The sequence below is a fragment of the Balaenoptera borealis genome (assembly GCF_965194805.1).
Source record: "Balaenoptera borealis genome assembly, chromosome: X".
Lineage (NCBI taxonomy): Eukaryota > Metazoa > Chordata > Mammalia > Artiodactyla > Balaenopteridae > Balaenoptera > Balaenoptera borealis.
The window spans coordinates 94,971,157-94,996,375 of record NC_138881.1 but is presented as its reverse complement, the minus strand read 5'-3'; the positions used below and the strand labels follow the sequence as shown (position 1 = coordinate 94,996,375).

Sequence of the window (25,219 nt, the reverse complement as noted above, 5' to 3'; positions counted from 1 at the left end):
ATGACCTGCCCAGTTTCCTGCCACTGTAGCCCTTCAGTACCACCACCCCCAGATGAAGACCCTTCATTCCCATGGGTGACTCTTCTAGTACAGGCTCTGGGGCTAATCCTGTTCCTAGTCACAGAGACTCTCAGAACTGGAGGCCAGCAGCTCAGCACTTCAGTATCCAGTCAGCCAAGCTGCTGGTGTCCTCTGAACCTTGTATGTTTGGTAGCTATGCCTGAGCCCTTGCCTTGCTGCCATGTAACCAAGCCTCTGCTTTACATTCTACTTTAATGGTTCTAAACTGTGGGCAATTTTGCACCCCAGGAGGACCGTTTGGCAATGTCTAGAGATGTTTTTGGCAACCAGCAAGGCCAGATATGCAAAATTCAACCCTGCAGATAGATGCTTTACCTCTATTTGGAGACTTGGAAAATGGAAGATAGTTGATGACCTTATAATATTTCCTTTGCTGAAAAGATCAAGGATAGTCATGTAAAGAAAAATTAACTTCCTCCCTCCTCAGGGACTATGCCCACATTTTAAATAGCTGTTGACAATCCCACTACTGGTCATATACCCAGAGAAGACCATAACTCAAAAAGACACATACACCCCATTGTTCATTGCAACACTATTTACAATAGCCAGGTCATGGAAGCAACCTAAATGCCCATCGACTGATGAATGGGTAAAGAAGATGTGGTACAATATATACAATGGAATATTACTCAGCCATAAAAAGGAACGAAATTGGGTCATTTGTAGAGATGTGGATGGACCTAGAGACTGTCATACAGAGTGAAGTAAGTCAGAAAGAAAAAAACAAATATCGTATACTAACACATATATGTGGAACCTAGAAAAATGGTACAGATGAACCGGTTTGCCAGGCAGAAATAGAGACACAGATGTAGAGAACAAACATATGGACACCAAGGGGGGAAAGGGGGAGGTGGGATGAATTGGGAGATTGGGATTGACATATATACACTAACTAATATGTATAAAATAGATAACTAATGAGAAAAAAAGTCTAACAATTTTTAATTGTGTTTAAAGAATAAAATAAATAAGTAAATAAATAGCTGTTGAGCGGTAGTATTCTACTTCTGGAAGTTGGTGCCAGTTGCCTGGCTTGCCTCGGGTGTGGATAGCTGAGAGAAGCAGGAAGGTGGGGCTCAATAATTGCTTCATGAATGTGACACGGTCTCCTCTCTCAAGCTCGTCCTCCAATCATATAACGCTTCAGTCCGATGCCTGCATATAAACTGAGCAACTTTAAAACAAAACATCATTTGGCATGTGTACAGAGCATGAGATGAAAATCATGATTGGCAAAGGGAATACTCTTGACATTATTTAACATGAATTCTGCTTCTAGATTTCTGGTCTGGTTTTCTTTATACCTTTCTAAAAGGTCTCTTACCTACCACTAGCTGACTTTAGGTCATTTTCTTTATTTGAGTTTATCCCACACAGCTTTTGAGAATAATGGTGAAAATTACCCTTTTATAATCCTTTACACTCTGAGAACCAATTGAGCTTAATTTGTATCACTCAAGCTCTTCTAGGCCTAAACCGGGTCTCCTGGTAATACCTACCAATTTTCAATTTATGGCAATGAACATACTTTTCAATTCTATGGCTATGAACTACTTAAAACAAAAGAGAGGTTCCCGACTCCTCTTTTTGCATGAAAGACCCTCTTTTTGTTCATTCTGATTTTGTGTTGCTGGCAAATGTGCTCCTATCAAGATCGTTACCCACTGGAAAAAATATAAAATAATAGACCTTTATTTGTATTGAATCCTGCGATATATCTGATGTCAATCGGGTTACCCTAACCCTCACATGGTCCTGTGCCCTGGTTGGATCACCAAGGTTTCTGCACCTGGGTTCTCAGCGCTTTCCAGAAATCTCTATCAAACTCCCACTAGTCAGGTGATAAGCAATGACATGGAAAACTCTAAGTCAGCTTGGCAGCGTCCTCTTTCCAGTAAAGCAATCTACAAGAGAAATTTAATTTAAAAATTACATGATGACCTATAAAAAAATGAATCAAGAACAGTGGCTTTCCTAAACAGCTATATGTTTCAAGCTCCACCAGAGGGCTACCTGCAAAGCTAACTACACTCACATCGGCACAGTGGGGCTCCATTCCTCTGTGCAGCCCTAGAGACACAACGACCAGACCTTTACTTCTGACATTTTTCCCATCTCCGTAATAACCTATATCCTCTGATTTATTGTTTTTCAACTCATTGCATCATTTTCACAATTTCCTGGGAAATGGCATATCTTAACAGTACAAAGGAATCCTTCAGAGAGGGTTGGCTCCCTAAAAGCTACCCGTAACGTATCTCCTTCCTACCTGGGTTTCTTTTACCTCTTCCGTTATTTCTAATAACCATCCAAACACTCACCTTACTTTTGGAGTTGATGGCCTCACCATTCATTATAACCAGTATTTTGCAAAAGAAAATGTATGGAATGGTTCATTTAATTCTTTGTGACAATCTAGATTTGAGAAAGATGGCTTTCCAGGTTTCCTACAACTAGAACTCTGAAATTATAAACTCTCACAACCTATGGAGTTAGCTATGTATTATTTTTTCATAGATTTAGCTGCTGTCTTTTGAAAAATTAAGAGCCCCCATCTGATGAGAAATCAAGAATGGTTTTGTGGGCTCCCAAACCTTGAGCAATACTATATAATGTTTATCTGGGTTTAAGGTAGAACATTACCTGATGAGGTTAATTAATATCCAATATAACCTGCGATTTAATATGTCTGAATATTCAATGTTGGGATTGTAGATTTGTTTGTTGATGTAATAAATCAAATGGTTGGTCTTTTGTTGGTTGGGGGTGAAGTAGTATAGTGGTTAACAGGACAGGCTTTGGAGCCAAACTGCCTGGGTTCAAGTTCTGGTCACCCTACTTCCTAGCCATGTGACCTTGGACAAGGCACTAAGCTTCTCTATGGCTGAGTTTCCTCAGGTGTAAAGTGAGGATAATTATTATGCCTATAGCACAGAGCCACGGTGAGGACTAAATGAGATACTCCAGCATGGTGCCTAGCATATGGAAAGTGCTCAATAACCAGTAGCCATTTGTATTATATTCACCACTGCTAATCAGGCTAATGCTGGCCATTGTTACATACATTATTTATGTTTACATGTAAATATTGACTTTTTTAAAACATCAGGTGCATTCTGTGACATTGCCCGCAAATAAGTTTTGTCCATTTTAGTCTTCCAATCTAAATTATATACACTTTGACCTTGAAATCAGCTGAGATGATCCAGGGAATTCTGATTATAATGGTTCTCTTTTTACCATAGTCTGGGAAACAAATTATTTCCCATCTGACACCAATGGCTGCTCCAAAGTATCTCATGCGTCACCACTACTAGCTAACTGACCTTGTAGGTACAGCAGAGTGGGCAGCTGGTCATGTGACGTGATTAGATGCTAGTGTTCTTCATTTCTGAGTAATACAGAGAAATGAAATTCATTTCCAACAGTCCCTTGGACTGCTGAAAAAGATTGAACATTGATTTTTATCTGGCATGTTAGGGTGGGGAAGAGGAGACTCAGTAGGTGGAAAAGAGGTATTGCAATTTCACTAAATCTTGGCACAAGATGGGAGATTCATTTCCAACATGATGCTATCAGGCTAGCTGTGTGAGGAAGTACCACTCGGAGAGGTTCAGCCTATGACCAGACAGCATTGTGGGTATGAATGAGGTGGTTCCTGATAAGGGTCTGCCCATTAATTACAAATGGGGGGTTTAATTTCAGAAGCCTGTGATAAACTCCAGCAAGTGCGCCTGCCTAAAGCTGGTAACAATAGGGTTCAGGAGAATTCCAATTAGCAGATTGTGTGCAGTGATGAGGTTAATGGAAATGAATGTATCATTCGGGCCCCTTGAGAACAGTAACCTTGCAAAAGCCCTAGCCAGTCCTGGGAGTGGAAGTAGAGCATCATCTGTTCCTCTGTTGTGTCCTCTGGCAGTGGAATTTAGCTGAAAATATGAAGAAGCGGGCTTTCGCTCAGTGTTCACTGTACTGCAGGTGTTTTATGCGATGAGCTCTGAGCCGAGTGACTCTGTCTCATGTTCATTAATCCAGAAGGATCCTAGCATATAATGTCAGCTTTTCAACAGGGAGACCTAGGGCAGATCCAGGAGCAAACTCATTAGGGCCTGAATGCAAAGCCCCAGGAAGAGGCAGACAATGTAACTTCTTTAGTGGCCATGCCCTAAGCCCACATCATTGCAAATTTAAAAATTCAATCAAGTCGGTTCATGTACCAGGTTTGTTTAGAAGTACAGTTGTAGATAATATGAACCAAATCTAATTTCTTGGTGTGTTGATTTCCTTCCCTTTTCTCCCCCTACCCCCACCCTTTTTTACCTTTTAAAAAAACATGATTTTTAATGGGAAGCTCAAGATCGTTCAGTATAATTTTGGAGTTCAAAGCGAAGGCAAAACTTGATAAGAAAAGAATAAAATTCAGTTTTCCACCTGTCCTCGATCTGAACACAAAATGGCTGTTGAAGGATAATTTAAAAATAAAAAAAGTTAAATCCTGATCCTCATGCAAATTTAAAGTTAACACAAGTGGACACATGTCTAAGGTTTTATTTCACTCATTAATTAATTAGTGAGGAAACCAGGAGGCCAGAAGTCTGCAAACTATGACCTGCAAACCAAATCCAGCCTGTCGCCTGTTTTTGTGAATAAATTTTATGGAGTACAGCCACACCCATTCCTTTTCATATTGCCTTTGACTGCTTTCTTGCTACAGTGGCAGCGTTGTAAGGTCCACAAAGCCTAACATATTTACCATCCAGCATTTTACTGAAAAAGTTTGCTAACCCCTGATATAGGCCATCAGGAATGCTGAAAGAAATTTACAAATAGATGCAAAGAAATTTGCATATAGATGCACAAGTCAATCGCATTTTGCCAGGCAAGAAATATTTTCATTACAATTTGCAGAGTTGTAAAACAACTCAAAGATAATCAAAGGCTTGGATAATCTAGAAAATATAATAGACCTGGACTGTTAAGCCAGTTGTGTGAACAGAAACTCAAGACTAGGGATCCAGGGAGAAATCTTGTTTTACGAACTAGGGCACAGATAGGGAAGAAGCTGGAATTCAGAAACTATTCAAAAGGGGAAAGTACCCTAATGCAGAGCCTTAAAGATTGGAATTTGGAATGGAGGAGGCTGAGGCTGGTCATTTGGGTACTTCCTACCTCAAGTCTTCGTTGCTCTGGAAACTGGGGCTGGGCTGAGTCCTTGGGGTAGACCGTGCGGGAGCCAAGGTGGGCAGAGGCTGACCCCGTACACTCTCTTGGTTTCAACCTACTGTTATAGGCTGAAGACTGTCACATCTATTGATACATTTTCAGCCCTGACCTTTTTCCTTCAACATTCATGCTAGAGTTATACAATTTCCTGCTACTGTCCCAATAGGTACTTCAAACTCAACATGTCTAAAATTGAACTTCCTTTAAACCCTAAACCTGCTCTTCCTCCTGTATTCACTATCTCCAACGGTGACACCACCATTCAATCAGGCATGCAATGAAATCCTTGATTTCTTCTCCCTGCAGTACTACCTGACACATCCAATGAATGTCTTAAATCTGTTCCTTTCTATCTCTAGAATCATTGTCTAGTTTAAGATCTTGCCATCTTTTCACCTGGACTATTGATATCTTTTAAGTAGTTTTATCTTTCTGAAACTCATCCAGTGGTATGCTGGAGCTGGCTTACACCAGCTGGTGAGAACTGGCTGTGTGCATCTCTTCCCAACTCTGTGTTCCAGGGTGTCATATTGGTAGCTTGAAATTGGCCACAGTGGGAGTATTTACACCACAGAAATTGGCAAACACTACAAATCAAGGTTTTTGTTTTTGTTTTGTTTTGTTTAATGGAAAGCTGCTTGTTAAACATTTATCAGCACATATACCACTGCCAATTCCCCACACATTGGCCAAACTGATCTTTGTAAAACACTTGTTCAACCACACTACTCTCCTGATTAAAATTCTTCAGTGGCTCCCTATGGCCAACAGATCACATTAAGTTCCTTCTCACGGCATATGAGGCCTTTTATTATCTGGCCCCTGCCTAAATGTCCAGCTTCTTCTCCCATTCCTCCTAGCAACTTCTGTGCTAGTTCAAAGGTCACACAGTGGCTCACTCAAGCCTCAATTGCCTCATATATGTACTTTGTTTGGCATGCACACTATCTTTAACTTTTTTGAGCCAACATTGAAGACTTTAGGAAATTCTACCTCCAAATCCATATTTCTGACTTTTCTTGAAAAATTACAACACTGGGTCCTCATTCATGCATATAACAGCAATTTGATCGCAGCAAGGAGCTGAGCAGCAGATGCCCCCTTTGAGAGGGTACGTGCTCCGCAGCTCACCAACTCCTACCATTTATTCATCCTAATTATGCATATGTACCCACATTTAGCTTTTACTTCTGTTACCTGTTATCTGTTTGGCCCCTGTTGTAGACCATATTACAAAGTCCTGATTATTATCAGAAAGCTCTGACCCTAATTATAGACTCTTTCTTTACCGTGGCTGTCCTGATGATGGCCCATGGTCCTGGCACAGTCTAGGAAGGGAGGAACAGCAGGATGAGGGGAAGAAGCAGAGGGGGGAAGAGGAGTAGAAATATGTAGTCTTTGGGTCAGAGTCTCCATCTTGGAGCAATAGCATTGTGGACATGACAAGCAGGGACTGTCCTGGGTTTTTGTGACCTCAAGGTATTCCCTATAGAGACCATTTGCTAACCTTCCTGAGAGTCTTAGAATGTCTACCTTCTCAGCTAGACATGGAAAGGAAAGACCCAAGGACACTAGCTCACACGGACTCCAGTTGTGTGGATCCAGGCTTCTAAACAAGAGCCAGAGTCTTAATTTGAGAATAAGAACCAATTCCTTTTAGCTGAGTGCCTGCTGTGTGTCTAGCACTGTGCTAGATGCTATGGGGAAAACAAGAGCGGACTAAGACAACCCTGCCTTCACAGAGCTCACAGCCTGATTGAAGAAGCAAGAAATACATATACGAAATAATTAGAAACTAATATAAGCCTGCATCAGAAGAGTGACATCTTGGATATAACCTAGTGCCCACAACATCTGGGTGGTCAGTAAGGGGTGGGATCAAGTTAAGGGGAGATCTACGGAAGAAGTCAGGGCTTACAGTGGCCCTTCAGTGGCAGTGAAGTGGGGATCCACACAGGATATGCCACAAGGATATACATACAGAGAGCAGTGAATGAGGTGGGTGTGGCAATCTGTGAATGGTAAGGCTGACTGGAGGAGAAAAGGTGGTCTTGGTAGGAGGACATGGTTGGTCACTGCCGACCAGTTTCTTTTGAAAAGATTTACTCTCTGGTGTCATGTATCCAGAAAGACAAATGGAGAATCAGAGGCTCCTTGTTGAGCACCAAGTCAAAGACAACAGAATCAGATGGCTCTGGAAAGCATGTCATACTCTAGGCATAGACGGCAACCTTTCAGCTCCATGACACAAACGGGGCTGAGCATTATTCACCAGTACCATTGTGTGTCTTGGACAGGGCTGTCAGCATTGACATAGAGGGGAAGAAAGAAAGAGTAGGAAAAGAAAGAGCAAGGAAATGGGTAGAGAGAGCGGACAGGAAGAGCATCATGGTAGGCAGCAGACATGTACCTCCAGTGTAACCCAGGGGATCCTGTGCCATAAGCCATCTTCCCTCCACCCCCCACCTCCGCCTCTAGATCATGACAGAGATTAAGAAATGCCCCTGCCCACCGAGGAGGGGCAGATTCTGGATCTGAGCTCCTTTCTTCCCAGGCAGACTATGATACATTGCTCACTTGCCATCTCTCCCACCTCTAGGCTTTATGCCGGTTGTTGTGTTTATGTTCATTACCAGGCCCACTCAGACCTACTTCTTCCTTAGCCTGCAGGTTTATGTTAATTTCTGAGATGATTCTTTCCTGTGTCCGATTTACTTTATGAGCCAGTTGCTCACTTCCTGCTGTTTGTTTGTAGCCGCTCCCTCTAAATGTTTAACAATGTTTACTCGCTGCTCCACCCAAGCAATTGATGACCAGTGTGTAACGAACTCTCAGCTATTCAGGGGCTGATGTAACCACTCCGTGAAGGAAACAGATTTCTTGCAAACTTCTCCACTTTCTTCTCCTCCACCTTTTTCCCACTCCCTGTTTTCTGGCCACTTCCCTGCTTGGGAATCCCTCATCCAAGTTGGGAAGGAGGCAAAGATGATGAAAACCGTAGCTCGTCCTTCTGTCAATTCGCCAGCAACTGTGGGTTTCCAAAATAATTTTTTTAAGAGTAAAAAGAAACTAGCGATTAAAACAGTATTTGTCTATTCCATGAGAATCTCCATCATCCACGTTCTGTTCTCTCCAGTTAAACTGAGTATTTGGAGCTTTTTAAAAAAAATGTATTAAGATCAATATTTCACAATCTCCTGGAATTTTATCCATGCTTTGAATCCTCAGCTCCACCCCTCCATGAAGACTCTTCGGACTATTCCAGTTCTCCTCATTGTCTAGCTCCAGATTCTAGCACACTCACATTCTTCTGTTGGGTGTAGCATGTCCCAAAAGACACATTTTAAAGTCAAAAGATTTTTTTTTTTAATTCATTGATCAGAGTCTGCACACTCACCCAGAAGTGTATGCTCCTGAACACCCAAAAAACCCCATACCTTTCACCTATAGCTGCTATTTACACCAAGCATCACATCATGGACATACCAATTTTTTTTTTTTTTTGAGTGTCAAGAGTCAATTGTTTGTGTATTTGTTACAGAGTTCAAACTCCACAGCTGAAAGTGAGCCAGTCTTTATTTGCATAATATTTATCTTGGAACAAAGTTTAGAAATAGAAACTTGAACATAACCAATTTTATCAGAGGTCTTTTTGCTATTGGTAACCTCAAGCCTGGAGGTCCTCATTTACGGAGTAATTCTTCCTGACAATAACAGATTCTCTCTACCTTGCTGGGATCTACAGGAAGTTGGAGGAACACTGTCTGGCTTTGGTCTTTGGTCCCCTGAAGTTACAGTGTCACAATTTGGGGATATCTTCTCTTCAGCCCCCAGGGCTTGATTTAGTGGCATGGGCTTTAAGATTACTGGTTGTCTTTAGCCTTTCAAACAAATATTTCTGCAGTCTCTACTGCTCATTTGGAACTGAACACATACTCCTACTTACCAATTTATAGAAGTCTGATGTACCCAACCAGATTCCAGGAAAAATGCCCTTTACTTCTCTGTACCACCCCTCATTGTGCCTCAGACAGAATTGGCATAATTTAAGGGCCAAGCTCCAGAGTCATATTGTCTGAGTTTGAATCTTGGCTCTGCACCTAAAGCTGAGTAACCTTAGGCATGTTCTTTAAACTCTGTGTGCTTCAGCTTCTTCATTTGGGGAGAATATTTACCTCACGAGGTTGTTGTGGGGATTAAATGAGTAAATATATGTAAAGTGCTGTATGCCTGGTGTAAAGTAAGCATTTCACAACTAGCTATTCTGATAAGGAGAAGAATTGACCAAAAAACTGGTGACCCCAGTTCCTGAATCATTAACATTTGATGAGCTCTATGCTCCAAGCCTTAATCCTGCCCTTTTATGTTTTTTTCATTTTCTTATACTTAGGTCCCCACTCTGATGATGGACACCCAGTTCTCTGAGTTCACACCGGACATTACTCCCATCATGCTTGCTGCCCACACCAACAACTACGAAATCATCAAATTGCTCGTCCAAAAACGGGTCACTATCCCCCGGCCCCACCAGATCCGCTGCAACTGTGTGGAGTGTGTGTCCAGTTCAGAGGTAGACAGCCTGCGCCACTCCCGCTCCCGGTTGAACATCTATAAAGCGCTGGCAAGCCCCTCACTCATTGCCTTATCAAGCGAGGACCCCATCCTAACTGCCTTCCGCCTGGGCTGGGAGCTCAAGGAGCTCAGCAAGATGGAGAATGAGTTCAAGGCTGAGTATGAGGAGCTCTCCCAGCAGTGCAAGCTCTTTGCCAAAGACCTGCTGGACCAGGCTCGGAGCTCCCGGGAACTGGAGATCATCCTCAACCATCGAGATGACCACAGTGAAGAGCTTGACCCTCAAAAGTACCATGACCTAGCCAAGCTGAAGGTGGCCATCAAATACCATCAGAAAGAGGTAAGCTGAGCTCTTCTCTGCTTTGGGGGAAGCTTAATCCCTCCAGAGTCCAGAGCAGGGGACCAAGAGTCAGCATTTTCCTACCACTTAGCTCTCCACCAAACAAATGGTTAGACAGGCTTCAAAAACAGTGAGGCCCATATTTATCTAAGGCACATACAACCTCTGCGTATTTTCTTTATGGCCAGAGAAGTAGGGAAAAATCTGATTCTATGATGGGAAAGCACTCATTCATTGAACGAATGCTTATTTAGCACTGTTTTAGGGGTTTGGGATACAGAAAACAAGTACAACCCTGCCTTCACGGAGCTTACAAGCTAGTGGTGGACAGTAAGTAAATGATCACATTAGTGAATACATAATTACAAACTAACATAAGGGCTCTGAGGAAGAACTTCTGAGAACACATAAAAAGGATCCTACCCTATATACTGGGGCCATGGCAATAGTGATCACAAAGGGCTTGCTGTCTGGATGTTGGTAGTTGTTGACAGAACTAAGTCCTTGGTAGCCCCTCAGCAAGAAAGCTGAGACATACATTTGAAAGATGGAGTCACACAGAGGGTGTGTGGTTCTCCAGAAGGCTGAGCGCCATCTGCGATGGTGTGACTTCCAACCTGTTAGGGTTCACCTCTTTGAGGGAGGTCAGGTCAAGCAGATCACAGCAGGAGAGGCTTTGCTTTCCAGCTTGGCCACGGTCACAATCTAGCCAGTGCTGTTCTATGCCATCTTCTTTTTTTTTTTTTTATAAAGAAGCAGGCAGGTCTCACTCGACAGGAGACTGACTTCCTGTAGCCCTTTTTTTTTTTTTTTAATTTAGTTTTGGCTATGTTGGGTCTTCGTTTCTGTGCGAGGGCTTTCTCTAGTTGCGGCAAGCGGGGGCCACTCTTCATCGCGGTGCGCGGGCCTCTCACTGTCGCGGCCTCTCTTGTTGCGGAGCACAGGCTCCAGACGCGCAGGCTCAGTAGTTGTGGCTCACGGGCCTAGTTGCTCCGGGGCATGTGGGATCTTCCCAGACCAGGGCTCGAACCCGTGTCCCCTGCATTGGCAGGCAGATTCTCAACCACTGCGCCACCAGGGAAGCCCTGTTCTATGCCATCTTATCAAACAATTTGGGGGAGCCTTCTAGCAGGCCTCATTTAGCTCTTTAAGGAGGAAGCATGGTAGAAAGAGCAGGGACTTTGGAGCCAGAGCAACTGAGGATGGAATAGCCTTCAGCTGTACGACCTGAAGAAAGTCCCTCAAATTTCAGGACATTAGTCTTCTCATAAAATGGAGATGACAATAGTTCCTCCATTTCATAGAACTATTATGAAAATAAATGTACTTTAATGTCCATTTCCAATGCTCTCTTCCAATGCTACCTGGAGTCAGATTCAAATGGGTTGAACCGAGAAGTGCTTGCTGTCTGAAGGGCAACGAGCAGCGCCATCCCTTCATGGGTCCAGGCTCTGAGGCAAATCACATGTGTGCTCACCTGGTCCCTTTCTCTCAGACAAGAAAAAAAATACTATCCCTCTGAAATGAGGCAGAAATGAGTACTGGGGCAACCTCGAAGGGGATAAAATATGACAGAAGAGCAACATGGAGATTTAACGGCTCCATGGGGGAGATAGTAAATGGATAGACCCACCCCTGAGTCTCCTTATCCTGTTTTTGCAACTACTTGCTTTAAGTAATTTCATTAAGCCTGAAGTTACTCAACCTCACTTTTCTCTTCTGAAAGATAGGGATAATAGGAGTACTTACCTCCCTAGAGAAATATAAAGTTTAAACAAAACAGGTAATATGCTCATGCATAGCACAAGATTCAACATATATTAGGCATTCAATAAATATTACCTGCTATTATTATTCATTTTTATTGTTACACACGGGGGACCCAGGGTATATGATCTGCTTCTGTGTACTAAAATTGTAGGTAATAGATACAGCAATGGCCATCCCCTCCCTTATCCCTTCCTCTCTCTTGCCACCCTACTGTTGATATGTAGTAGCAGTTGTGTTAAGTTGTCTGCTATAAGGTCTAATTGACTTTTCTTCAGTTTTATATATGTGTATATTTCCATTAATGATGTACATTATGGTTTCAGTGTGGTTTTCACTTTACATAAATTGTTATAATACTGTAAGAAAAAAAATCACAAGTATGTTTAGAATACGAATTGCTTCCAGATGACAAAATGGTTAATGGGAATAGAAGTGTTAAAAACGGATATTGCAGAATATAACTAAAGTTTGCATTCCTTACCTCACTAGATAGCAGATAAACTCCATAATTGTAGGCCCTCATTCCCCTGAAAACTGACAAAGTATTTATTTTCAAACAGTTTTATTACAATATTTCATCAATTTTGTATTGGTAGATCATCTCCCAGTTACTTTATCACTTGATCCCTTCTGCTCCTATAATCATCATTTGCCAGTTTCAGTTTCCGCTCCATTTGGAAACCATTGTGATGACTTCCTCACTCTCCTGGGGATCTGCTTAGCATATGACCATGGAGTCATCCTTGGGTTCGACATTCACTGCCCTCCAGCCCTCATTAAGCTTCTCATCATTTCTTCCCTCCTGTTTTAGCCCTTTTACTTTTCTAAAACTTTGTCCTCCATGTCCCTTATTTCATAATTTCTCTTATTACTGTTATTACAGAATATCTCCATGTTTCTATACTTTCATATGATATATTTCTTATCTATCATTAGACCAACCTAAATGTGGCAAAGGTTTATATTTCCTTTTGCTCTCTCAATTAAACATCAGAGATTCCAAAGTTGGTCTCAGAGTCTATTTGCTGTGTACATTAAAGTGGAAAGGATCATTTGTTTTATTGTGGTAAACTATACATAACACAAAATTTACCATTTTAACCATTTTTAAAATTAGAGCCCATACAATTAGAGTTTCATATTTTGCAGACCACATTATTTTCAATCCATAACACTGGCAAAGTAGCATCTTTTAGCTATTAAAATTATGGATATTCAGCGGTAATACAAAGGTAATCCAAAAAGCACTGTATTTATGCAGAGATCAACAATTTTAGGTCTGGTGGTAGTCACTCATCACTGTGAATCAAATCAATGAGAACTTTGGAATTTGATAGACTGAACTGTTTCAGTCAGACCACATCAAACTTCAACTCCAGGTTTGCAGCAAATGCAGCAAGGATAATGAGTGACTGTCAACTTCAATGTCAATGATTTCATGAAAAATAATATACCCTCATAGAGTCACATAAACTCAAATATGGCCCAAAGTTTAGTCCCATGGCCAGAGACTTCAGAATTCTTTTAGAATTTATATATTTAGCTCCACATTTCCTAAGACAAGTTATCTCTTTTTGTTGTTGTTGTTTTTTGTTTTTGTTGGTGGTGGTAATTATTAATATACTTTATTATTTTTTTAACATCTTTATTGGAGTATAATTGCTTTACAATGGTGTGTTAGTTTCTGCTTTATAACAAAGTGAATCAGCTATACATATACCTATATCTCCAAATCTCCTCCCTCTTGCATCTCCCTCCCACCCTCCTTAACCTAACCCTCTAGGTGGTCACAAAGCACCGAGCTGATCTCCCTGTGCTATGCGGCTGCTTCCCACTAGCTATCTGTTTTACATTTGGTAGTATATATAAGTCCATGCCACTCTAACTTCGTCCCAGCTTACCCTTCCCCCTCCCCGTGTCCTCAAGTCCATTCTCTATGTCTGCATCTTTATTCCTGTCCTGCCCGTAGGTTCTTCAGAACCATTTTTTTTTAAAGATTCCATATATATGTGTTAGCATACGGTATTTATTTTTCTCTTTCTGACTTACTTCACTCTGTATGACAGTCTCTAGGAACAGTATGGAGGTTCCTTAAGAAACTAAAAATAGAACTACCATACGACCCAGCAATCCCACTACTGGGCATATACCCTGAGAAAACCATAATTCAAAAAGAGTCATGTACCACAATGTTCATTAGCTCTATTTACAATAGCCAGGATATGGAAGCAACCTAAGTGTCCATCGACAGATGAATGGATAAAGAAGATGTGGTACATATATACAATGGAATATTACTCAGCCATAAAAAGAAAAGAAATTGAGTTATTTGTAGTGAGGTGGATGGACCTAGACAAGTTATCTTAACAATGACCACAGATAAATTTTAGTTTAGTTTCTCTTCTGAATTGTAACTTCATTTCCGCTAAAGAACTCTGTAATCCTTCCCAACCTGTGAATTATAGATTTTTAAAATCTGTGATTCCATTGTCTCAATTGAGTATAGTCTCTAATTTTCTCTATTCAAATCCACATGTCAAGTTTAAGACTGAATACTCTCACCTTGAACACATCAGCAATGTCCTTATTTTAGGGGTGTTTTTGTCATTTCAAGTTTAGTGTGTTTGGATAAGAAGCAGAGTCCTGTGAGTTACTGAGGTTCTAATAATTCAGGTATCTCTGAGCACTTCATTCTCAGAGCTCTTGATCTAAGGAAGCAGACTGAAAAGTTTTTTCAATAAATATCCATAATCTAGCCATTAAAAAAGTGAAACATACACACAGTGCTTAAGGCCACAAGCATAAAAAAGGTCACAATCATTGTATAATACACTTGATCATCAGTTCTCATCATACAAACTCCTTTTGTAGAATGTGATGGACACAAATAAACAAATGAAAACTAACTTTATCCTTCTATTATATCTATAGCAAATGAACTCAGCTTTGCTATGTTAGATAAAATTCCTCAGATTCCTTGAAGGCATATACTTTATGTGCGCTTACTCATCAAGAAGAAAAATATATTCACATCTTAAGTGAGTCACACTCCAGGGTCTGGTGGAACACATTCAATTTGAGGGTTGCATGTTATGAGCCCCTAAAAAATTGGAGACACTTTCTTAAAGGTGTCTAGATGACCTTTTCTAGATGACCTTCAGGCCCTTAAGAAGGCTAGACAAGAATTATCTCCCAGGACCAGAATTATTCAAAGGAGAAACAACCTGTAGATGGGAATGGGACAACTAAGCTAAAACAGAAATTTTGTCTTCTTTTTCATACTTGATTACATGCTTGATTCCAGTTGGACCATGGAGGTCTTTCTTCTCAGTGTCTATACTCAGAGCAGGAAAAAGCAGATACACCACTTCTCCACTTTCTAGTGTCATGCCTACTGACACCCTGTTCAGTCTTCTTTCAAAGCTTGCTGTGATTCCAACAGGGCAGAAATTCCCAGTACAAATCGAAATTTTCTCAACAGGTGGAGGTATTATAAGGGAGGAACATTAGAGACTCCTTCATCAGGTGAAAGTACCCAAAGATAAGCCTGCTCACATCAAAAGTTGCAAACAGACAATATGTCTCTATGTCTCTTAAACCTTGAGCTACAAAGCTTTATTCAAAAAAACAAAAAAACAAAATATTTTTCTCTATAAAATGAGCTGCAACACAACTGATTTTCCAAAACTGGAAGCTAGGAGTTGCCAATATTAAAAATTTAGAAGATAATGGTTTTAAGAAAAGCCAATGTTTCCCCAAGTTTAAGTAAGAATAAAACTATTTAAAAATGATCAGTATTGCCAGAATTTGTTATCATCTAGAGGCATGTGTATTTATGTGTTTGCAACAACAGATTTTGTTAATGGCATCTTTGATTAAAGGAATCTGAAACACTGAAGTTGTGTTTCCTACCTGTGACTCCCTAGTCTGCTTTACATGAATACTTGTGTTAAACTAAAAAATACCTCTTGAGATGCTTTCAGCATTTTACTAGGGTCTTTAAGATGAAATTGTGACAAGGGGTAAAGAGTTCAGTGGTTTTCCTTACCTTGCTAAAATGCAGTTTCATTCTTCAGAGGTATAAATGGAGATCACCTTCAAAGACTCTTTATTACCCTGAAGAGATGTGACACTTGAGACCGATGGATAGCTGAATCTGTCAATACAAATAGCTCCCAAATAACGTCAGGAACTAAAGGTTATTTTTTCTTTATTTTTAGGGTTTTTTGGTTGGTTGGTTGGTTGGTTGGTTGGTTTGTGAGCTAAGGATTACATAGTCAGAAGAAAAACAAGTTTTAAATGAGGGGTAGGGTCCTTGAAAAAAATAAGACGTATACCCTAGATGAAATGGCTAAATACCACTAGTCTATTAAGATATGGCTGTCAATACAAGAACACAATAGTCAGCTTTGATGTAAAAAATAAATCTAGTTGGATAATAGTGGGTTAATAATGTGCAGAGTTTCATAACTTCCTCAGGAACAAAATCTTAGCCTTAAATGGAATATAATTCACTATTTCTTGAAAGGTGGCTTTTTCATTGTTGTTTTTTCCTCATTACTATTCCTAGAAGAACTGAGTAGACTCCCAAGAAGAATTTAACTTGGTGGAGAAAATAAAGCTCAAAAGAATGAAACAAAAACTGATTCCAACTATAAGTTTGACATTGAGTAAAATAAGGAAGCTCTAATCTCTTAGAAAACAGGTATAGAACTACTGGATAATCTTTACATGTCACATAGACTTTCAGGTATTTTCATATAGACATTTTTCAGCTATTCCTAAAAAGTTCTGATTTCATGTATTCTTTCCCATTGTCAGATATATCAACCAAAGTCTTTGAAAACTATATCATTTTGTGTGTTCCTTATTACCATTGAAGGTCGGCAAAAAAGTTATAACTATCATTTGACAAACAGGAAAGAACTATATTTCAGAGATGTGTTAGGACTATCTATCTGACAAAGCCAGAAGAACTTCAGATTCCTGGTATAATACTTTCTCTGAGTATATTTCACCTTCTGTTGAGAGGGGTTCTTTTATGCTGGTTTGGTAGCCTCCAAATTCACCACCAGGTAATTTAAGATGACCACAAGTTCTTTGATTTGTGAATGAAAGTTTATTAGTTAAAATTTGTTAAAACACGTTACAATAAAATGGTATGGACCAATAGCTAATAAGGACTATATTCAATTACAATCTAATAACTAGCAGTAATCATCATACATAAGAATGCAACTAAAAAATAATAAAAAATAAAAAAAGAATGCAACTTATGTAGTTACAACTTCCCACACATTTAGCCAAAGCACACAGGGATGAAGAATTAGATGCTTCCTAATTCACTGCAATCTACCAGCCTATCTCCCTTAGTTTTCATGCCTTAAATTTGTCTTAGAATGGTGAGCCTATCCCCCTCTCTATCCCTCCATGCCATACAAGAATTGACTTTGGTGTTGTTCTCAGGAAGATCCAGAAAAGTTTGGATAAAGGACCGGAGGGGAGACGCAGGATTCCAATCAGAGGTATCCAATCAGTGGACTGCCAAGTTAGTTAATCCATCTTCCTCTAACTGGGCTTTTAAGTGCATGACCTGTGTCAATTGCCAACCAATTATTTCTATCAATATTAACAACTTAGGGTTGGCTAATTTGCATATGACAAAAACAAGGCTTGGTTCATAAATGCGATTAGGAACTAACTCTATACCATGGTTTTCCACCATAAACGGCTGCATAACTGTTGACAACTTGTTACTTTTCTTCTCTCTCCTAAAAATACCTTCCCTACTAGCTCTTATTCCTAAGTATGTTCTTACTTCCTACACTTATTTCTTATCACTATTAACTTTACTTTTAATTCTGTTCTGTAAGAGCAAACATACTTAATACAACAATCCATTGCTTGGAGCAAAGTAACATCTTAACAACTCATAAACATATATAATCACACAATCAAAGCAAACATTGCAATATATTTTATCTAATCCTGAGGTGCCATTATAGCATAATCTTTCCAGGTGAACCCATCTAGCCAAGAGGCTAGATAGTTCCGCATATTACACTGTTGTAGCATCTTCCCGTTTGACACCTAAGGACCATGTTGACTATTATGTGTTTCATAGGCTGGTTCAAGCTTTATCTTGTTTCAATGTCTGGAGTAGTCTCACAGATTTCTTTTGATGTATTTTGATGACTTGCTTGAGTAAGTATGGTTGATTGTGTTCTCTCATTACTACTAACAATTTTAACAAGCTCACACTAATCTGTTGTGGAATTGTTATGAAGTCCATATTCCAGAGTTCTACTTGGAAGAATAGCTACCCTTCAGTATCCATCTTATTTGAGGTGTACCAGATCTTTCCATTTACAGTTAAATTGCTCATCAAATAGAATTCATAGCAGATTGATGTTCTCTCCTTGGATATGTTTCCTGCTCTTGCACAAGTATTTATGCCTTGAGTTTCATTTTGACACAAAGTTATAGCCCAATTTCCTGAAGTCCAAATTTCTAGTGGAGAGTGTATATCTTCCCTGTTTCTAAACCTTTAATTAAAGCATAGATTCTATCTTTTAACTTTTATCCAGTTACTCTGTTATTCTTCTTCTTGGTTGCTACATATATAGATTTCCTTATTTAACTCTAATCACTATTTTTCCTTATAAAACTGCTCCTATTGGAATGGTGGGATAAATGGTTACTTCTTGCTTTCCCACTGCTCTATTTAGGTTAATTGGCATAGTTCCTTTGCACTGCATCTATTATTTACCACTTTGGACATAGTGTATAGAGTGGCCTACCCTGGGCAAGTAAGGCTCAGTTTGTCCAGTTATTGCAGCAGTAAAGTCCCTCAATCTGCTGCCTGGTATGGCTTGTAATTATCCACAGTAGTTGCTTGTAATATAACTTTTATTTCTCCTCTTTGTGTCTTTGTTCACCCCTCTAAGTCTCCTGGATCCTCACCTACTCTATCAATCTTCCCACGTAGCAGTCTACTGTGAAACTTTCTCATACTAATATTTTTCAGTAGCTCCATAAGTTCTTCTGATTTTCAAAATGGTCTCTAAAAATACAACAAACTAGTGAATATAAAAAAACAGAAGCAGACTCACAGATATAGAGTGGTTACCAGTGGGGAGATGGGAGAGGGAAGGGGCAAGATAGGGGTAGAAGAGTAAGAGGTACAAACCATTAGGTGTAAAATAAGCTACAAGGATATATTGTACAGCAGGGAATATAGCCAATATTTTATAATATCTATAAATGGAGTATAACCTTTAAAAATTGGGAATCACTATATTGTATACCTGTAACTTATATAATATTGTACAGCAACTATATTTCAATTTAAAAAAAAATTTTAAGAGTCTGTGTAAAAAAAAAAGAGTCTGTGTAGCTTTTCTTGATACAGCAATCTCTTTTTTTTTTTTAACTTTTATTGAAGTATAGTTGCTTTACAATGTTGTGTTAGTTTCTGGTGTACAGCAAACTGATTCAGTAATACATATATATTCTTTTTCATTACAGGTCATTACAAGATATTGAATATACTTCTCTGTGCTATACAGTAGGACCTTGTTGATTATCAATTTTATATATAGTAGTTTGTATTTGCTAATCCCAAACTCCTAATTTATCCCTCCCCCACCCTCTTTCCCCTTTGGTAACCATAAATTTGTTTCCTATGTCTGTGAGTCTGTTTCTGTTTTGTAAATAAGTTCATTTGTATCATTTTTTTTAGATTCCACATATAAGCGATATCATATGATATTGGTCTTTCTCTGGCTTACTTCACTTAGTGGGATAATCTCTAGGTCCATCCATTTTGCTGCACATGGCATTATTTCATTCTTTTTTATGGCTGAGTAGTATTTCATTGTGTATATATATATATATATATATATATATATATATATATATATCACATCTTCTTTATTCATTCATCTGTCGATGGACATTTAGGTTGCTTCCATGCCTTGGCTATTAGCTATCTCTTTCTTAAATTTGTTAAATAAACTTATCCTGAAATTCAGTGGCAAAACTGACTTATGTTTCTCCTGCTACTGCTCATCCAAATAAGACCTGGTTATATAGTCTATAATTTTCCCCATTTACCTTTAAAGGTAGCTAATAATCTGTGTATGCAGAGCTCACTTAGTATTAGATGCAGCATCTGTCATGTTGGTTAGCTCTGAAGCCATCTGTATTAAAAGTCTTTTTAATCCCTTTGACTATAATATGCTTTAGGACTCTATGTGAATTGATATAGTCTGGTTTCCCATGAGTGTGGATTGACTTCTACATGTCATTTCTTCACAATTTTCATATACCACTTTGTCTAATGGCATACTTTTATGTCTTTACCTAGTTGCTGCCCATACTGTAAGATGCAAAGGCCATTCTCTAGGAAGAAGGACCGTAGTGTCCACAGGCTTGTATGAAAGGTAGCTATTCTTCCAAATGGAAGTAAGGGTACCCTATGGCATGCAATTAGTATGATCAGTGAATTTCCTGAACGTGTACTTGGTCCCTCTCTGTTTTGATATGGGGGTCTTCCAACTATTGCATTTCCCCCCTCTGGTAGCTGTAGAATTACTGTGGCTATAACCAGTCCACATTTTGTTTAACTTCATTACTGCTCCCATTTCTCAGTAGTAAAGATTTCTGTCAAGGTTGAAGCAGTTTCCCTTATAATAAGCCTATCAGCTATTCTTTATAAATGTAGTTATACCCAAGAAGGTGTACTTTATCTGCTTCTACTTGTGGACCATCATGTCTAAGCCTATGCCATAAGTGTTTGACTTTTCCATAGGCGAATAGTCCTTGTTAGGGCTTTGTCTAGCCCTTCTAGTACTAGTACTTCTCTCCTGTTGTTATTTGGTGTAACTTGCCATTTCCTTTTGAGCAACAATGTTGCAGAGTAGTTGTGATATGGGTCAGCATTTGAGGGAACAGTCCTGCATTGGAACTTCTTGGCCTCAGCTTTTTCAAAGGTTTCTCCCTGGCAAAAGTTATCTGTAAAGCTTTCTGCACTTTTATTATCTGGTAGATGGCTGCTTTTTAGAATTATTTCCCCAGTCTGCTATAGCATCCTTTGGCTGACACATTCTGTCCGAAAGGCCTAGTAAGTAGTTCTATCTTTTCAAGTAAAAGTGCCCCAATATTGTCCTATTAATGTGAATGTATTCACTATACTGCCATCCTGGAGGATATTCCCCTTTTAGTTTCCACTCATTGTAGAACGGTGAAATTGGGTCCCAAGATGTGATAGAGTTCATCAGGTCTTCACTCTATTGTTAGGTAAGGAGTTTCTTTTCTTTGCTAGTGTTTGCTCCTATTATCAGAAATCCTAACAGGAGAACAAGTACAGGTAAAGAAAGAACCCTATTGCTAAAGTCAGAGCTTTTTGTATAAATAAATACAAAGAAGAAAAGAGACCAGCCTCTGCCAGAAGCAAATCAAATAGTGCTTGTTCTATAATAGATTAGTAATGAAACTGTGCATAACTAGGAGAAAAACTGTTATTGCTAACATTCAGAAAAATTAGAATATATTTGACACAGAGAAATGATCACTTTTCACATGCTGGTGGAGGCAAATGAGGTTTTATCTACTTAAGTCATTGTTAATATTAAAGAGTACTTCTTCATATAATTCATCTATGTCTAACATAGCTTGATCTGTATCCAAGGTTAAGTCTTCGTCTTCTCCTTGTGTAAGTATTGATTCCAAGTCTGAGAGATCAGGAAGGTCTGGTAGTGAAGCTTCTTCGGAAAGAGGTGCATCTGTTTCTATCTGTTCTGCTCTGTCATCTTGCTCTTCACGAGGAACTGGTCCTTGTGAAATCAACTGTAGAAGCTCTTCAGCTATTCCAGTTAACTGGGCTATACAATCAACAAGTCTACCAACTAGTACAGGGATTGACACAGACTCCATGCCTCTGTGCTTTCCTCAGTAGATAAAATATTACTAAAAGCTGTAGTAAATGGGCTCTTGGTGACAATGGATCCTATGGGGCTGGCAATGGTTCTGTGGTTGGTTTGGTTGAGAAATGAGGCTGTTGATATGATGATGATGATGATCAAGTACAGAATGAGGCCAGCGGTCCTACAGTACTTTTTGATAAATTTGGTGAACCTCCCACAAAATTTACATGTGGTTCTCTTGTTTGTGTTGGTAGTGAACTGCTAATATAATGACCATCAGACAGATTGCCACAGCCAAGAGAAAACAGAAAAGCAGATCTAGTAATAGAAAAGAGAAATATAAAGTTAGTATCCTTGAGCCTTTCTCCATCATACAGTTTCTGGCTATAGGATAACGTTGAAAATGTACCCCTAGCTATTGCTCCTCGTATTTTGATGGCCTTATGAGGGTCTACTACTCATAGTCCCCTTTACACTTCTCATGGTCTTTACCTCTTCTTATGGGATTTGAGAACAAAGTGAGCATAGGTAGTTTGTCTATCTTTCTTGAACATCTCTATTGAGGAGGAGACATACACTCAGAGCCTTTCAATTAATCCTGTTTTATTAGTACCTTTGCCTCATTGCCATTTATATCTGGTGCTGCTAAGTTCTTTCTGTGTTTTTAATAATTCATTCATTAAAGTTTCCGATTGCCCCTGCAGTCTGGGGAATTTATGGTAAATGAAAGTCCCACATTCTCTGTCTTTTCCCAAATTTTGTATAACTTCTGTTATAAAATTAGTTCTTTGGTCATTTCCTATCACTGCCAATATTTCATATCTAGCAGCTATTTCTCCCAAATTTGGCTAAAGCCATGGTCATACTATTCTCATCTGTATGTCTGTGTGCTCTACAAGCTCTATTCCTAAGTTTATACCTCTTTAAGGTAATATTCCTTGTTTAAAAATCTAGAGAATGGCCCAATATAATCTACCTATCACACTTGTCTGGTTTACCATCCCCCACTCCCCTTAAAAATGAGTTTGTTGAGGCTTCAAGTTTTTAGTAATTCAACATAGCTCATATTGCTTACTCGTTTCTTTGATTCATAGGTTTTTTTGTCCACTCTTTCTCCTCTGCTTACCTAGAATATTAATGTCCACATGCCCTGAGCTTTCACATGCCCAATCTGCAACCTTAAATTGAACTGACAAGGAACCTGAGTTGAGACTTGGAGTTCCCAAGACTGCAGAGTCTGTATTAGTTTTGGCGGGGGTCAGATTGTCTCCTCTCTTATTCTAAATAGATTATTCTGTCTTTCCATTCTGATGAGCTGGTACATGTCCTACATGAATTGCTAAATTCCTTTCATTGATTTCTTTTCATATCTCCCTTCACCAGATTGTTTTTCCTGCAGTAGGACAGTCTGTAATTTTCTATTTATTAGAACATATATCTCCAGTCCACAGCTGATTAGTGTAGCTATGTTCTTTTGGCCAGTTGTTTTCTTGGGCATATATACACATTAAATTTCTAACTACCAGTCCTGCAAATTGAACTGGTTTCCTCTCTCCAGCCTCAGTCAAGTTTTCCCAGTGGAGAGTATTAGGAAGCAACCATCCACCTCCCTCTTTTAGGATACTGCCAAATCTATCTTTGCCCTGTTTCCAGCAGTTCTGACCAGAGTGGGGCCCAGCAAGCCACAGGCTTTACCCCAGCTACTTGTACTCCTTAGGCCTTTATTGGAGTAGAGCAAATCATCCGCCAGATGGTCTGTGATTTTCACATGGAGCTTGCTAGCTTCCACAGGGTGTGGTTTGACCCACTCGGTTATATACTATCTTCACCTAGTATAAGTCCTATCAGAACCTCACATTTGTTTTTTGCCCAAAATCCTGACAGTAGACATGGGGTTTGCCCTGATGATAAGGGTCCTAACCGTAATAACCAGAAGGCATGATTTTGGTTGGAGGCAACTTCCATCTGAAATATGGGAGAATCGGTACTAGATGCATGGCAGTTTATTAACTCACAGGATCTCTGCTTTTTGATTAGAGAAAAAGCAATCTAGTGGAAGGAAATAATGGTAAAAAATCATGAGAGGAATTTGGCATTAATGTAGAGCACGAATCAGCTCATCAGAAGAAAGACACAGAGTAAGGTGTGTGTTAAATAGTAGTAGAGAGCACCATCAAACTTTTCAAAGGAAGCGATAAACTACTATAGTGCCCATAGCCCAAGGGCACAAGAGGGTAATAGGAACATACTCACACAAAACCTATTTAACTTCTGGCTTCGCTTTCACCCAGTTTCTTTTCTCAGCTTCTCTACCTCCCTCTAGGACTCTGTTATTAATCTTCTTTGTTGATACACCTCCATTTATTCACCTATGTGTTTCATTCTATTTCATTCTCTCTGTATCTCCATCTTCCACCACCCCTTCCCATCATCTTTTCTTCCATCTCTCCCTAAGCTGGCCAAAATTTAGAAACAAATTATAGTCCATTAATCAAATAGATGTATTTATGGAGTTTTACATGACACAATCTAAATATAAAAAGCAGAGAGGTAGAACACTTCATATGTTGCTATCTTATAAAGACAAATGTAGTTATCTATTATTTATGCAACCCTTGGTTTATTTTTTCTATCTCTTGGTCACCTTTGATGGGAAAAAAACATTCCTGACCTAGCCTTAACCCTGTTGACCACTGTGTTAGCTAATCCACAATTCCTATCTTCAAAGCATCTTGGAACCTAGGAGCTGGGGATGGCGCGAGGGCAGGGAGGGTGTTGAGAAATTAGCAAGTACTGCAGTGCTAGGAAATAGTAAGTGTATAGCATCAGCTTATTCCAGTTATGATAATTTCCAAAGCAACCAAACCCTGACCCTAAGGTGTTTGCCTAAAGGTGTATTTTGGATAGTTTGCACCTAGCCCCAACTCACCTTAAGGACCCTTTTTTTAGCTGTTCCTTCTGCCTAGAATCCCTTTCCCCCAGAAAAAAAAAAATGGCTTCTTGTCATTCTGGTCTCAGCTCAAATATCATCTCCTCAGATTTCAGACCCTCCAACCTGAAAAAGCCTCTTAATCATCCCTTTCTCATTTTGCATACAGTGCATTTTTACATTATAGCACCTATAATCACCTCATATTTTCTTGTTTATTCATTTGTTTTTCTGTCTGTCACCCCACCCCACATACATATAGACTAAAATGAAGTTCCATGAGATTAGGAAGCTTGTCTGTTTTGTTTTCTGCTGTATACCCAAGGCATAGAAGAGAGGCTGCCGCATAGTAGGTAACCGGTAAGTATTGTT

The 25,219-nt window shown here is 39.5% G+C and overlaps 1 protein-coding gene across 1 annotated transcript; it reads right to left on the bottom strand.

Annotated features, from left to right (window-relative positions):
• Nucleotides 1-10,952: 10,952 nt before the first annotated feature.
• Nucleotides 10,953-24,560, bottom strand: TRPC5OS (TRPC5 opposite strand). Its single transcript, XM_082377644.1, has one exon. It carries the CDS (start codon nt 21,926-21,928, stop codon nt 21,599-21,601), a length of 330 nt encoding a protein of 109 aa, XP_082233770.1. The 5' UTR covers nt 21,929-24,560; the 3' UTR covers nt 10,953-21,598.
• Between the last annotated feature and the right edge of the window lie 659 nt (nt 24,561-25,219).

What these genes read in the sequence shown, in the direction of transcription:
- TRPC5OS (XM_082377644.1), bottom strand. Translation starts at nt 21,928, where the DNA reads ATGGAGTCTGTGTCAATCCCTGTACTAGTTGGTAGACTTGTTGATTGT.